The 14,504-nt window shown below is 37.9% G+C and overlaps 1 protein-coding gene across 1 annotated transcript in view; it reads left to right on the plus strand.

Moving 5' to 3' along the window:
- Nucleotides 1-14,504, plus strand: part of NALCN (sodium leak channel, non-selective) — a 237,906-nt gene that overhangs the window by 184,402 nt on the left and 39,000 nt on the right. Inside the window, exon 17 of the mRNA XM_075137770.1 lies at nucleotides 5,472-5,545. Coding sequence (XP_074993871.1) covers nucleotides 5,472-5,545 — 74 coding nt within the window. The remainder of the gene's footprint in view (nucleotides 1-5,471; nucleotides 5,546-14,504) is intronic.

The raw sequence follows: 14,504 nt of genomic DNA on the forward strand, positions 1-14,504 counted from the left end.
AGGCAGAATGTTGTTGAACAAATAATAATGTATGCATTTGAGAGGCTACACAGCAAACTCCTGTGGGCCAAAAATATCCTATATTTAATGCAATGCTCAAACTTTGAACAGATTCTGCCCAAATATTTCCTCGCTGATTCTTAAAAATCACTCTGATATATTGCTTGTTGTACTGACTCGTCATATTTTCCCGAGAAGCTGTACATATTTAAATAATGATATAATACCTAACAATCTGTTCGTTCTGCAAGTCTACATAAACCATCAATTGGCATCCAACAAATTCCAAACTGAAACAGAAGCTTTGGATGATTTTTTTTTTCCTTGCTTGGAATTTCTGGCATGGTACAGAAGACTGTTCCCATACGGTCCTGCAGTTGCCTATAAAGATTGCTATTAACACCACTAAGCTAAAATTCCTAATTTTCATATATAACACTTAAGAAATGCCTTAGAAAAATATATTGCATGCACTTTTTTTTTCTATTGTCAACCAAACATTTCAGACATTCATATCTCATTATTTACTTATGACTTTGTCTCACCTTATGTTGCAGAACACCCTCCAATGCTTGTCTCTTCTGCCAACTCTGCAGTGGTCTGATACAAAAATAATACACTACATCACCACAGTTTTTACCTGTTGATAGCATACAATTCTCTATCAAATTGGTTGAAAACAATTGTTTTATGCAGTGCTTGCTGGGGTTTGTGGAGCACAAACATGTCGCTGGGAAAATATATCAAAACCTTGACAATGAATAGCATTTCTCAAAACTTAAAATCACTGAGCCATATCTTAACTGTTACAAATTGGCGTAGATCCCCCTGAAGTCAGCAGTGCTGTGCCAATACACCGAGGCTGTAGGACTGATCCACAATCATTAGCTCTCATCTAGCAAAGGTACCATCCTGTGTTGCTTTGCTTTTAATCTTATGCCAAGGATTTTCTTTTTCCAGGGTAGAAAGCCCGGATTTCTTAAATATACTACTAAACAAATATTGTCGTTTAAAATGGCTGCAGTACCTTCTTAAAGCAGCGGGTGGCACTTGCAGAGCAACAATGTTCTGTGATGTAGCTTCTTTTACAACATTTACAGTGGTTTATTGCTTTGTCCTTGTCGTTTTGGACAAATGGGATTTCGTAGGGTGTAGCGTTCAGATCAAGTTCACACTGACTGGACTGAGTAATTTTGTCTGCCTGAAGTCTGTCCTGCCAACAGCAGCAGTGAAGGGTGCCAGCACTTGTGGAAGAAGCACTGCCTGCAGATCTCCTATTCTGTGTCTACGGGCACATCTGTGTAAGTAAACTCAAAGGAATGTGGGAACCAAGACATGAGCTTTATTCATGGTTTCATAGGAGCACATACTTTCAATCTGAAACCTTTTCATCCAGGAAATCTTGGTAATTTGCTGACCTGTCACAGCTAATCCTTACAGATTAAAGTAACCTGCAGGAGTTCTTTAAAATGTGTTTTTGAAAACATATTTAACAGTAAGCAGATGCTGTTAGGTGATTTCAGGACAGTATCTTATGATAAAAAATAGTGCTTTCTAGCAGAAAGCTATATGGCACTGTTATTTCCGCACTGAGTGTACTTATAGGCTGCATAAAGAAGTAAATAAATAAATAATGGCTAATAAAGATACACTGAGGGTGTCCTCACAGTACATCACAATCTATAATAAAAAACCCAGCAGGCTAAACACATATACCCTAAAATAACCTCAGTTGAGTATACTGTACTTATTTAATTCCACATCGTCTGATCGAGTAATGTCTTTTGTACATTAACACTGCTAATAATTTCTTCTGCAACATTCAAGAACTCGGCAGGTATCACAAGTTTTAATTGCCAGACTCCTTCTACACCAGCATGTGGCATCTAGATATTATTAAACAAAATACTGATCATCACCCCTATTTTCTTTTGTACGGTTCCATTGCAGTTGCCTGGTGTGCTATGCAGATTTGGAAAATTAAATGGGAAGCAGTTTGGTTTATTTATCCAATATAGAAATAAGGACACATGTTTTAAAAATCTATAGTAATGTTTGATTTTCTTCAACATGCATGTAGACATATGCATGTTGCTTTTTGACTGACTGCTGATTCCTTTAAATATGAGCAACAGCTCAATCGTGCATATCTAAAAATACTATCTTGTATTGCTGCTTCTGGATACTTTAAACTTAAGATAAATTCACTAGGGTTCTGCTGAAGCAAGGACTCCTAAGTCCTAAAGAGCAATCAGGACCATCATCTTCAAAAGCCATAATGCTTGGAAGTGCCTGGGTTGTATTATCGGTTCCATTTTGGACCACTGAAATCCCAAGCACCAAAGTATAGGATCTTGTGCATGCTCATGTATTCCTGGATTAAAGAACTGGATACCTGGCTCCAATCTAAATTCTATCACAATGCAGAGGATGGTGACAAACCTTCAAAACTTCGCCTAAGCCTCAGTCCATTGGGTATGCTTAGACCATGGTCAGTGCCCAAGGACATACTGTCTCAGGTGCAAGTTTCACAGCTAGCCCTTCTGAAAAAAAGTGCAGGAAAAGTAAATGCACTCTTCGCACAAATAACCTGGTGCAACACCCTGTGTTCTGATCCCTCTCCCCATTCCCATAACTTCTTAGGCATTTGTTTGTTTAAGCATCACTGAATAAAATCATTAGCATCTTTGGGAGTAGGAACTAGAACCCAGTCTTTTCTCCCCCATCTCAGTGGCTTCAGACATGGACTCCTTCCTACTGCTTCACTTCGTCTCTCTGGCTCTGTGGATGTTGCACCTCTGGCTGTGTGGTGGCCAAACACCAGAGTGCAGCGCTGTCCTTGCAGATCTCCAGCAGACAACTAGGATGTTCACTGAAGGCATCAAAAACAGGGGGTCCATTTCCAGCTGAGGCGTGCAAGGGATTTAGCAGTATGCTTTTATGTAAAACATAGGCCACTGCCTCCTTCTTTGTAAGTCTTGATACCTAGAGGGAGGACTCAGCAGTCCCTAGTAGATGAATGTGCCAGATGTCTTGGGGTAGACCTGCTAGCAGCTTTTCTTGAGATGTTCTTCTTCCTTGCTGGCACTAGGTGGTTTAACACTTGGCTTGGAGAAGCACTGAATGTACCTGTACAAGCGCCCAGCCTCCTTGTAAAGTCTTTGAAAAGAAGTCGACTCCTCACTCCCGCATTCCCAGGGCACATTCCCTTGTTGACAGTCTGGGTGAACTTCCCTGCTTGGGCCACACACTTAATGCCAAGGTGTTTTGACACCTGTTTTAAACACCTCATAGAAGTGGTCTGTGCCATATAGGAAGCTGTAGACAATTTAAGGAAAAATTATTTGCCTCAGCTTTTTTCTGTAATCAGATGAGCAAAAATTGGAAATTTGGAAGGATATTAGTGCTTTCTGTGTTTGAAATCTTTTCAATTTCTAAGATGTTAACAAGCAAAGAATTGTTATTAGAAATAAATGGACATAACACATTAGTAGGCAGCACACTTTTTTTTCCCCTGACGTTTGACGTAATTGCAATTATTCTAAAACAATTATTTATAACAGGAAAAAACAACTGAAACAAAAAAGCTGTTTTTCCACCTTCATTATTCCTATAAGTTTGATGTTCCTAGTTGAGCCCTAAAAATTTATTAGCTAACACCTTGCAAAAGGATAGGTACTCCTGTGGTTTGGAGAAAAATGATGTGAAAGAGTTGCCATTGTTTTCACCACTGTCAGTTATATCTAAATCCATAGTAAGATACCATGCTGATAAATCCATTAAACCTGTGCTGAGGTACTGCAAATGGGTTAAAACTACACAAATATGTTTCAATATGCGAAATATTTACCCCTATACAATACTTAATATAATGGTATATCTCATACTGTGATTTTCAGTTTATTTTGATGTTAACCATATCCAGGCAATGGAACAATTTTTTTGTTTTATATTCAAATATTCAACAATTCTGTTACTATTATTTTAATCTTACCTGGAATTCCAATATCTTATTTTGCAAACTGCATTCTGAAGTGTTGCATACTTTATTTCAGTTTTCAAGTTGCAGGTTTTTTAAGGAACCCACAGAATCTCAAAATAGTGGTGTTTTCACATCATCTATGTTCTTACCTCCACAGGCTGTACAGAGATGGATTAGGACTTGAGAAAGGTTAAAGGGGCCACACTTGGAAAGGCAAGTGTTAGAAAGAGATTGTAGCTTGCTGTTACAGGTGTGGGTTAAAAAGCAATAGCCATTTTATTAAGGACAGCCAGTATAATTAACAAGTTTTTAAGGTATTTTATAGGCTTCTGTTTTTCTCCAAAAACATCTTACTGTGAATCAGAGTCAATCTGAGTCTTGAGAGAAGTTCTAGCAAAATGTTTGTCAAGTGACTCTGTATTTGAGGTAGTGTTTTAGAAATCTATTACTTACATCCTTACGTCAGACACACATCAATTAAACAAATCCAATATTTATAGTAAATAGTTTTAAAGAAATGTGCTTAAATAGTCCTTTTCATTTCGATCAAAAACAGGGCACATTGCTGGGAGCTGCCAAATCTCTCTCAACCATTTGCTTCAAGATAGTGATCTCCAAACAGTTGACAGAGTTAAGTCTTACAAGGTGCCAGAGGCTTTCTGTTCATCACAGGTGCAATTCTCAGCTAAATTCTTCAGCTGTGATTTGTTCCTTGATTTGCCATGTTTGTTACTACTTGCTTAGGAATTAAATGTTTGTTTTTTCTTGTATCCGAGTCCTTTCACTTAATGTCCAGGAAGTCCTGTTCACAAGAATATGCCTAAAACACTGTTCATGACCAGAGGTAAACACAAGCACATTTTGCTCACCACATTTTTTGCTCTACATTGGGGGGAAAAGAAGGAAAAAAAAAGGATAGCAAAGATGGCAAGGGCAAGAACAGGCAGGCAGGCCTGGTTTCAGGAGAAACAGGAAAATTACTTTCATCTCACCTCACTCAGGCACTGAAATGAGACATCTAAGCTTTATTAGCTGGCTCTTCTGTATAGTCAAGGCATCTCCAGAATATGATCCAGCCTAGACAAAATCCAAAATGGAGGAGGAGTAGCAGGGACCAGGACAAAGGTATGACTTGGCCAACTGCAGAAGAAAAGAAATCTGTAAATATTACTGCTAGCCAACAAAACTATCTGCTTCTTCGCACCCAGAACTAGCTAAGGGTTGGGATAGGGAGGCCGAAAGCTGCAAGGTAAGGCTGGGATCTTACACATTGCTCAAGGAATTTGCTCTGTGTGACCATTTTGATCTTTTCCACCACCCTTTTAATGGAAAAAGAGACCTGTGCCACAGACTGTGAAAAACAGCTTTATGAAAGAGAACATTATGTGTTTAATTTTACATACACTCAGCATCATAATTGGTCTGTCAGATACACATGCTATATTTTATGGCAATTAAAAAGTACACTGTCTTTTTCTTAATTTTATAGCTCCGTAAATCTGTTTTCAGCATCAGAGCAAGAAACCTTCTGGAAAAAGAGACAGCAATCAATAAAATTCTAAGGTAAGAGTCAGCAGTGATTTGATACTGTTTTGACTGTCATCTGATTTCTCATAACCTTGTTTTTCATGAATGTTACTGTATGTATAATATTTATGATAGGGTATCCTTTTGTAGTACATCTTTTGCCTTCATTATCAAAGATAAATTGCTCTTTTCTCTGGATATATTATATGCTTGAACAGCAACAAGAGAGATATTGTTCTTCTTCTTCTTTGAATTCTATATCATGCGGAAAGATCATTTTCCAGCTCTTTTCACATCTTCCTTCTAAATTAACCAAAAAATGTCTCTTCATAAGCGGTGTTACTTTGCCTAAAGAATTCCAGCCTAGTTCTTGCGTATATATGCACATAAATGTTCACAGGAGTTGTACACTAGAAAGCATAGACTACAGCTAAGCATATTCCAAGTAGGAAATGTGCAATGAAGAAGACTTCAGAACTGTGACTTCTGTAGAAGGATTTTCTGAATATTTTAATAATGATCACTCATTTCGGTACTCCATATCAAGTAAGTACTCAGCACCGTAAGTAAATAATGCACTCCTAAGTCTCCAAGACCCATGTCTAAAGTTATCATATGGGTAACATATGCAGTGTTTCATGCCACTATTGGTTTTACATTAGAATTACTATCATTGATATGAGGTGCATTAGCAATGCCAACAATTTATAGATCATTCTTTTTTTATATTTACATTCTCACCAAAGCAGGTGCATCTCCAGAATATTGTGAATGACTGGTCCCAGGTAAATAAGCAGTATAAACAGGAATAACTGATCTGAGAAGTACAGCTGTGGGATTAGATTAAGTATGGCAGTGTTTTATGAGGATCAGTGCACTAGGAATTCAGTGTGATTTCTGAATTGTGATGTTTCTTGAAAAGTGCCTAGTAATTATATGCCATTTGAGAAATATCACACCTCTTTAGTTCTTCTTAATATATGTAAGAATACAGCACAGGAAGAACTGTAGAAATTAATGTGCAACTTTGTCTTTAAACCCATGGTAATGAAAACATGAACAATTACTAATTCAAATGAATGCTTTTTGTCAAAATATTATTAAGAAATGTAACTACAAGACCATAAGTATTCCATTTTAACAAACTTAGGGCTCTATTTGTAAGCATTTCTTTCAGTTAAGTGAATGTACCTTGATTTTACAGGCATTGCTGGTACAGATAGATAAATACAAGTCTCTTTGTCCTAATCAAAAACCTTTTAAAAATATGGTTTTAGATACAGACTTCATGGCAGCGTTTCTGTAAAACATTTCTAATGAAATTCTATGTTATATTACAACTGTGATATGTTATTGACACCTCTAGGGTGACACAAGTGTCAATTTGTTTGACATGCTTCTTATACTATAGCACAGAGGAAACATGTAGACAAAGAGAATGCCCTACTGTTTTATATTTAAAAGATTTTAAAAACCTATGACATCTGTAGGGGCTACATTCTTACACAGAAGAAAAAAATGAAGTCCTGCAAATTGAAATTCAGAATTCTGATGAATTCTTCCATCAGCACAGAACTTCCTCCTTTTCAGGAAAAGTCTGAAGCAGAGTGGGAGGAGAATCCAAGCAAACCTTTGTTTGGACTTCACTGAGTTCTCAGAGGTACCAGGACAGAATCAGAAATCAGTACTTCCAATTTCAATTACTTCCACTTGGTCCTTCAGAGCACAGCTTCTGCCAAAGTTTTGTATCTTGGACGACTTCTCATCAATTCACCTCTGAATTCCTCTGAAGAAAAATTTCAGGGGCAGAAAAAGAAAGTTTTAATCTATTAATCTATTACTTTAATTAATCTATTAATTTAATATACATTTATCGTGCTTTCCCATGTACTTCCTGGGTCATCACTGATGAACTTTTGAGGAACACAGAGAAAAGGAGGGAACTTCTGTCAAGTGAGGAGAATGTGGGATCATTTGTTTTCTAATGCTTTCTAGGGATGCTTGTAAGTCATTTACAAAAAGGCAGTCTTTAATCGCCTCCTGAGAAAAAGGAACAAATACTGTTTATTGTTCCTTTTTACTGCCTCAAAATTGTTGCATAAGCTCTGAGCTGTGACATCTCCAATGCATCTGTTCCAGCGTAAGAAGATTGTGTTCATGGTGTATCTGGTGGGCATGCTGACAGAGAGCATTGCCAGTGGTGGACCTGCTGGTCCTGAGCACTGCCAGTGTTTCCATCTTGATGCCAGTGTTGATGCAGGGAAGTTTTACGAACAGAAAAAGAAATCATAAGAAAGGATAAAATTTACAGCTGAAACTTTGGATTCAGTTCAAAGAACACAGGAAAACTCAAACTCACAAGACATGAGAGATTCTTTTTCTTATTTTTACTTTAGTTGTAAATGCTGTATACTCCTTAATAAAAGTAACTGAGTCTTGGCTATTCAGAGTATCTGACAAAAGAAGAAATGGCGTTTATGCCAAGAACAAGAAGAGATAAGTCAGATCTCCCTCCTGAAAAGATTCCTTCTAGTGTCTTTTAAATTTTTGTCTACCTGAATTAAGGAGCTTTTATCTAAAGCAATGCCTCTACACAGTAAAGCTGCCCATGGGCAACTTCAACTTGATCAAATTGCCGTACTGAAAAGAGAATTTTAAGTCTGTTCTTAAGTCTTAAGCTTAACTCCACCTCTTACCTTTTCCCCCCTACTTTTTAAACCTTGTCAAATTATATTTTAATCCAGTTGTACAACACATAAATATTCATAAATATGCATTACAGACAGGTACCTTTATGTCTCTCTCGTGCATCTTCCTCTATGCAAACCTTGGTTTTCCCTTTATATACTGAACTGCAGCTTGACATCTTCTTCTCCAAGGGGAGGAAGAAGGGCATAAATAGCCCTCAACCCAAAGAGACAGTTCATACATTCAATCCTAGGTGTCTCACCTGCTCATCAAATGTTACATTTTGCAGCAAAACGGAGGTCTCGGGTCTCTTCATTTTCCTGCAACTTTCTTACTGCACTCCAGGGAAACTACGTATTTTCTGAAGATCCTTGCTTGGAAACCAACCTTCACCCTGCCCTCTTGAGGTCTTGGTGCAGTTGGTCCTGGGAACAGAGTCAAGGATGTAGCAACTACTGTCCTGGGTATTTTGACTCTGACCAGTGATTTGCATCACCCCTGCCAATGTCAGAGCACAGAGAGGCTTAACTCTTCACATAAATCCATTCTGAGGTGGGGACTTCACCCTTCCAAGGAAAATGAAATGAGATAAAAGTGAGTTACAGACAGTTAGAACAACTTTTTCAAAACACGATCACATTTAGTAGTGCCTCTGAATTCCAAACAGCTCCATTTCTTTCTGAAAATTATGATACATTTCACTCAGCAGCAATAACCACAGCTTCTAGTAAATTTCATTACTCCTGCATATCTTCAGTGTTTCCCACTTTTGTCTCACTCTCTCTTGCCGTGGGCACTGCTTTTCATCTTAAAAGCAAGTTTTGTGCCTGTGGTTCTTGTGACCCTCATTCCTTGTGGGATCATTATCCAAGAATGGGTGTCTAGTCCTTTATTAGTTCCACTGGCTTTCTGAAGTAGAGAGGGTGGATAAGGTCCAGTCAAAATGTTGTGTGTAAACCAGTGCATTCTCTCCATTCTCTGTAAACAGCACAGAATGGTGGGAAAACTGAGCAAATTAAAAGTAGTCTCGCATAGTCCAAAATATAATCAAAGTATCAGTAGTGCAGAACCTGATTCTGGTCTCTATTAAACCATGCTTCACAGATACACAGAATGATTGAGGTTGGAAGGGACCTCTGGAGGTCGTCTGTCCAACCTCCCTGCTCAAGCAGGGCCACCCAGAGCCAGTTGCCCAGGACCATGTCCAGACAGCTTTTGAATATCTCCAAGGATGGAGACTCCACAACCTCTCTGGATAACCTGTGCCAGTGCTCAGTCACCCTCACATAAGAGTTTATGCCCTTATTTTATAAAATACAAGGAATAACTTAAATGTTCTCTGGTATGTTGATAAGAAAATCAAACTCATCAAAATCACAAAAATTCATTTTATTATAAAATATATATTGTGATGGTTTGGGAAACTAACACTTTTAAAAGGGGCAGCTTTTTATTTGCTTTTCATTACAGCTGATGGTATAGTCAAACTGTAAACTGATGCTAGGGGTATGCAATAGGATTTTCACTGTTCTAGTCAAGATTTGTCTGATGCGTTTACTGGACCCAAGAGAATAACATAGCTCATGCCTAAGTGGAACTTTCAGTTTCATAAACAGCTAATTGAGTGAAGCGTATTTATCTTATGTTTGAAACTGAGACTGCCATGACTGCATCTTGGGGGAAGAAAAAAAAAATTGCTTGAATTAAGTATCCAGTTCTACTAATTTGCTAATATGCTAGAAGATAATTCAGACTGTGTTCATACAAGTATTTCTGCAAAATATAATAGTTTTTTCTGAATATTAGAATGAGCAAGAAATGAGATTCTGTGCTTCTAGGAAAGTTATAAAGTTAATCTCTGAATAAATTATCTCTGGACACTAATACAGTAGTATAATACACCACCTCTCATAAGAGAATGAGCAGGCATTTTCATTAGTTTGTTTATCACACAAACATAGATGTTTTGGTCAGAAGGGAACTTTGGAGGCCATGTTGTCCAACGGCCCACGTGAAGTAGGACTTTTGCTAACCCTGGATCAGATCAGCTTTGCATCTTCCACCTGCTCTGGTTCCAGCAGTGCATTACCCTACCCTTGAGAGAGGGTTTTCCTGAAGTCCAGTCTGAACCCTCCAAGCCACGCTTTCTGGCCATTGCTCACTGCTCTGTCATCTTGCAGTAACAAGAGTTTAGCTTCATGCTTTAACCTCCTCTTCACAAAAACAAACAAGGCCAGCTCTCTCAAGTCTCCCTGGAGGTCATGTGTTGTAGACCACTGACCTCGTGTCCCAGGTGCAGCCTCTCCAGCTCTGAGTAGAGGAGGGGTAATAACTTCCCTCTATCTGCTGGCTATGCTCCTTAATATAGTAGGCAGTTTGCCTTACGGATGGCAGGAATACATTCTTCCAGTTATCATCCAGGTAAGTCCATCCCATCCAGACCCAGTGCACAGTGTAACTCCCAGATCTTTTTCCTCACCCAGCACTCCACAGCCTGCATGGATGCATGCAGCTATTCTGTACCAGGTGTGAAACTTTGCACATTTCCTTGTCTGGCTTCCTGAAGCTTTTGCTGACTCTGTCCTCAAGTTTATCGGGGTCTTTCTGGTTTAATGCTCTACCATTCGGTGTGTCAAACACTGCTCTTCACTTGTCCACATAGCCAGTTGTTTCATCATAGAAGGCATACCCTTGGCATTCTTTATTAGAAATTTGCCTGCATTAAATAACTGACTTGCATTAGTCAGTTCTAAATCACTTACAACAAGTTTCTCTGTATATAATTTATGTTTTCTCTTAAGAGTATGATTTCTTTCTTCATAACTGCGAGGCTTTGATACCATGCATTTCTCAGAAAAAATATTCCAGTTAGACTCAGATGATGATTGTTGTCATCAGGAGCAAAATCCAGATTTAGTCACCACCTTCTTAAATCTCCAGAAGTGTATGACATCATTGGATTTTCATATCCATTGGTAAGAAGTAGCTCTGTTTTATGGGTTTTGTGCCAAGTGACTACCATGTTATAGATCACTGCAAAGCTTTGTTGTGAAGCAGAGTTAGTGGGCTGTGGAGCCTCCAACGCTGCAGGTGTGGAAAAGGAAGTTAGACCAACATCAGCCCAGAATAGTGTGGATATCATTGATCCTGCTTTGAGGGAAGTGATAGACTAGATGGCCCTTTGAGGCTCCTCCTTCTCCATTGATTCTATCAATTCTTCTGTAATCCAAGGAAAATAATTATTATACAAACATCTGGTAGAGGAAGAGCTGAAACAGCAAGGTAAGAATGACAATGAGAATACAAAACATCTAAAGGAAAGACAGTATGCTACCATAGTTCAACAGACTGAGCAGACACTAAAGAAAATAAGTGACTATTTTTTTTTTCTTTAGAGACATATGGAAGGAAACAAGAAAAAACATGGAAAAGAAAAACCATGAATTATCCAAGTTGCATTAATAATTCATTTTATATTACCAACAAAATTCAGATTTCTTTAAAAAATAGTATATTTTTCCCAGAGAACGGTAGTATAGCTGTGGTGAAAATGTGCATTTTGCTTGCTATTCAAACAGTGCCTTACTGAATTAAATTTAAAAAATGAAAGAGAGAAACAGTAGAACACCTATCAGGTGGATTCACCACCTGTCCCATTTAACCGTATTTTCCAACTTAGATGGAAGTATAATGAGAGCATGGAAAGATTTAGTCAGAATAGAGAGTCATAATGAAAACAGTGCTGAATGATGTTGATAACTGAGTGTTTTACTGAAGTGTACCACACTGCTAAGACTTCAGTGTGAGCACATTTCAGGGAGAACAAGGACAAAAGTACATAATAATATATGCAGTTACTACAGAACACATAAATATTCACTCATTAAAATAATGCAGAAAAACAACAAATCAGTGTTATACTGGGATGCAAGAAGATGGGTAAACCCTTGTTGCGGAAAGGACGCCTCCCTAAAAAGTCCAGGAGTGAGCCATAGGCATACTGTCTGCAAGTGATCTCATAATACTCATGAAAGGTATAGTATTTTGAAATACTGATCAAAGCATTTAACATTTTGCATTAGCTCAAAGAATGTTACTTGAATACTCTGTTCACTACTTATTTTTCAGGGGTTCCAAAGCGTGAAATAGTTTAAAGGACTTCAAAAGTTTGGACCTCATAATTGTTTGCAGGTAATACAAACTATGTAGTATTCCAATATGGTATTGTTCTGTATGGTCTTAACCTGTAGCCTTGCTTTCTGATAACCTACCAAATCACATTTTCTTTTTCAGGATATTTTATTCCATTTGTGTTTTTCCAGGCAAATTTAGAGCATGTAGTTTGCAGCTGCTGGACTGTGGTCAGAGTTCCGCAAGTACAAAGTCCAGAAGCTTGACCTATTTCTTGTCTCTTCTCCTTTGTTTCATAACTTCCTCTTTCCTCCACAAGTGAGCATGAACCTATCTAATATTTCATAGAGGTGGTATAGGAAGATAGGATGGACAATTTTAGCAAAAAAAAAAAAGGAATTTTGCCTGCATTGTTCAAAGAAAGCTCAGAAGATTCTGACCAGCTACATGTTTCAAGAAGATGTATCAAGTCAAGAAAACATTTATTTTGAACTCTAATTTGCAAACCAATAAATTTTTAAAACTGTGACACAGTGATTGTCCAAGGTGTGGGATTTTCCTCCAGACTACCAGATCTACCTGTGAGCTTAAGTGTTGAAACTCTCATTGAGTTGATAGAGGTCTAGTCAATACCGGCAGTGGAGCCCAGTGAGATCTTCGGCAGACTGCTTTGTCTTTAGATGCCCACTTTATGATTACTTGAATATCTTTCAAACATCATTAATTAAATTAATTGACCAAGCGTTCATTGAAGTTGCCCACATATGGACATCTAGTAATGTATGAGATGCCAGAGGATGTCCAAGACATCCTCTTGAGGGTGACAGGTAAGACAGAAATTTCTAGGGGACCCATACCCTGCTGGAGCAGCAGCTGGAAACAAGGCAAAATACTCCAAGGCAGTGCAGGTGGCACTAGCCACCTCTGTACAAACAATTTAACTGAGTCCTACATGTCCACTGATTTATGAGGGAAGCCTCGACACATGGCTCACATGTAGGCAGTGAGAGTAAGCACATAAGTGTAGGTGTCTACAATTACAAGTCAAATCCTATTGTAGGTTTTAAAATGGACAACTTTGCAATTCTGAAAACTTCATGACACCTGCCTTCTTTTTCAAAAGTCCCCAAAGATCTGCTACTCTAGGTGTCTAAACAGCTGAAAAATATCTAGTTCCTGACCTGAAAGGAAAGCAAAGTGTGGCTTTTACTAAGAGTTAATACAAGGAAGATTAAGGCACTAATTCCCATCAAGTGGAGGATGCCAGGAGAGAGGCTGTCAAAAGTAGCCACAGTATTTTCAGCACAGCATCTTTGCCTCTGAAAATACAAAAAGTTTCTTTGCAGTTACTTCATAACAATTTCTGATGTCTATGCTATACAACTGGCATTTCATTATTTCATTATTCCTCTGTTGACTTCAGTAGGAGCTGCAGGACTTCTAGGGTTAATGAAAACGAGGCAATGGATATAAATTCTAAATATGGATTTAGGAATCTAACTTAGGCAGAGATCATAGACAATCCTGACAGTCTTTCTACAGGTGTTACCCTTTATGCATGCTCATTCTGTATAGTATATGGTTAAGTGTATTTTATTATACTATTAAGAATCAAATAAGCTGTATCATTCATTGGTCAGGTAAAGAATTTATTGTTTGAGCAGTTAATGTTCTCTTTTATTATGGACACTAAGAGTTTATGTAACTTGATATTCAAGTAACCTGTGCACAAGGACATGAAAAGTTTATGTGCAAGTCACTTTTTGATGTCAAGAAAATAATTTCTAACTGTTAAAAGCAGAGCACAATAATTCATATTTACAGGAAAAAAGATAAGTTACCCTCTTTGTCACAGCAAGAAGCCTCTATATAGAAGTCAGACCCCAGAACTTCCCATTGTCTCTGCTGGGAAAAACTGGATTGTCATTTTAATGGAGTTGGGTAGGATCTATTTTTAGGAAATAATTTTTATCTGGTGTTTTTTTTTTCTTTACAAGGAAATTGCACATGTATTCAAATGATATCTCTGCTGTCTTCTGACAGCAGAAGTATGTAATATCATCCTCCACAATATAATGCTTAAAATCCATTGGTATTAAAATGTTCATGATTTGGCTAACATAAGCTGTGTTTTATAAGATACACAGTAATTTTCTTAAATGGCATGATGCTTCAG

The sequence above is a fragment of the Calonectris borealis genome, chromosome 1 (genome assembly GCF_964195595.1).
Source record: "Calonectris borealis chromosome 1, bCalBor7.hap1.2, whole genome shotgun sequence".
NCBI classification, from domain to species: domain Eukaryota; kingdom Metazoa; phylum Chordata; class Aves; order Procellariiformes; family Procellariidae; genus Calonectris; species Calonectris borealis.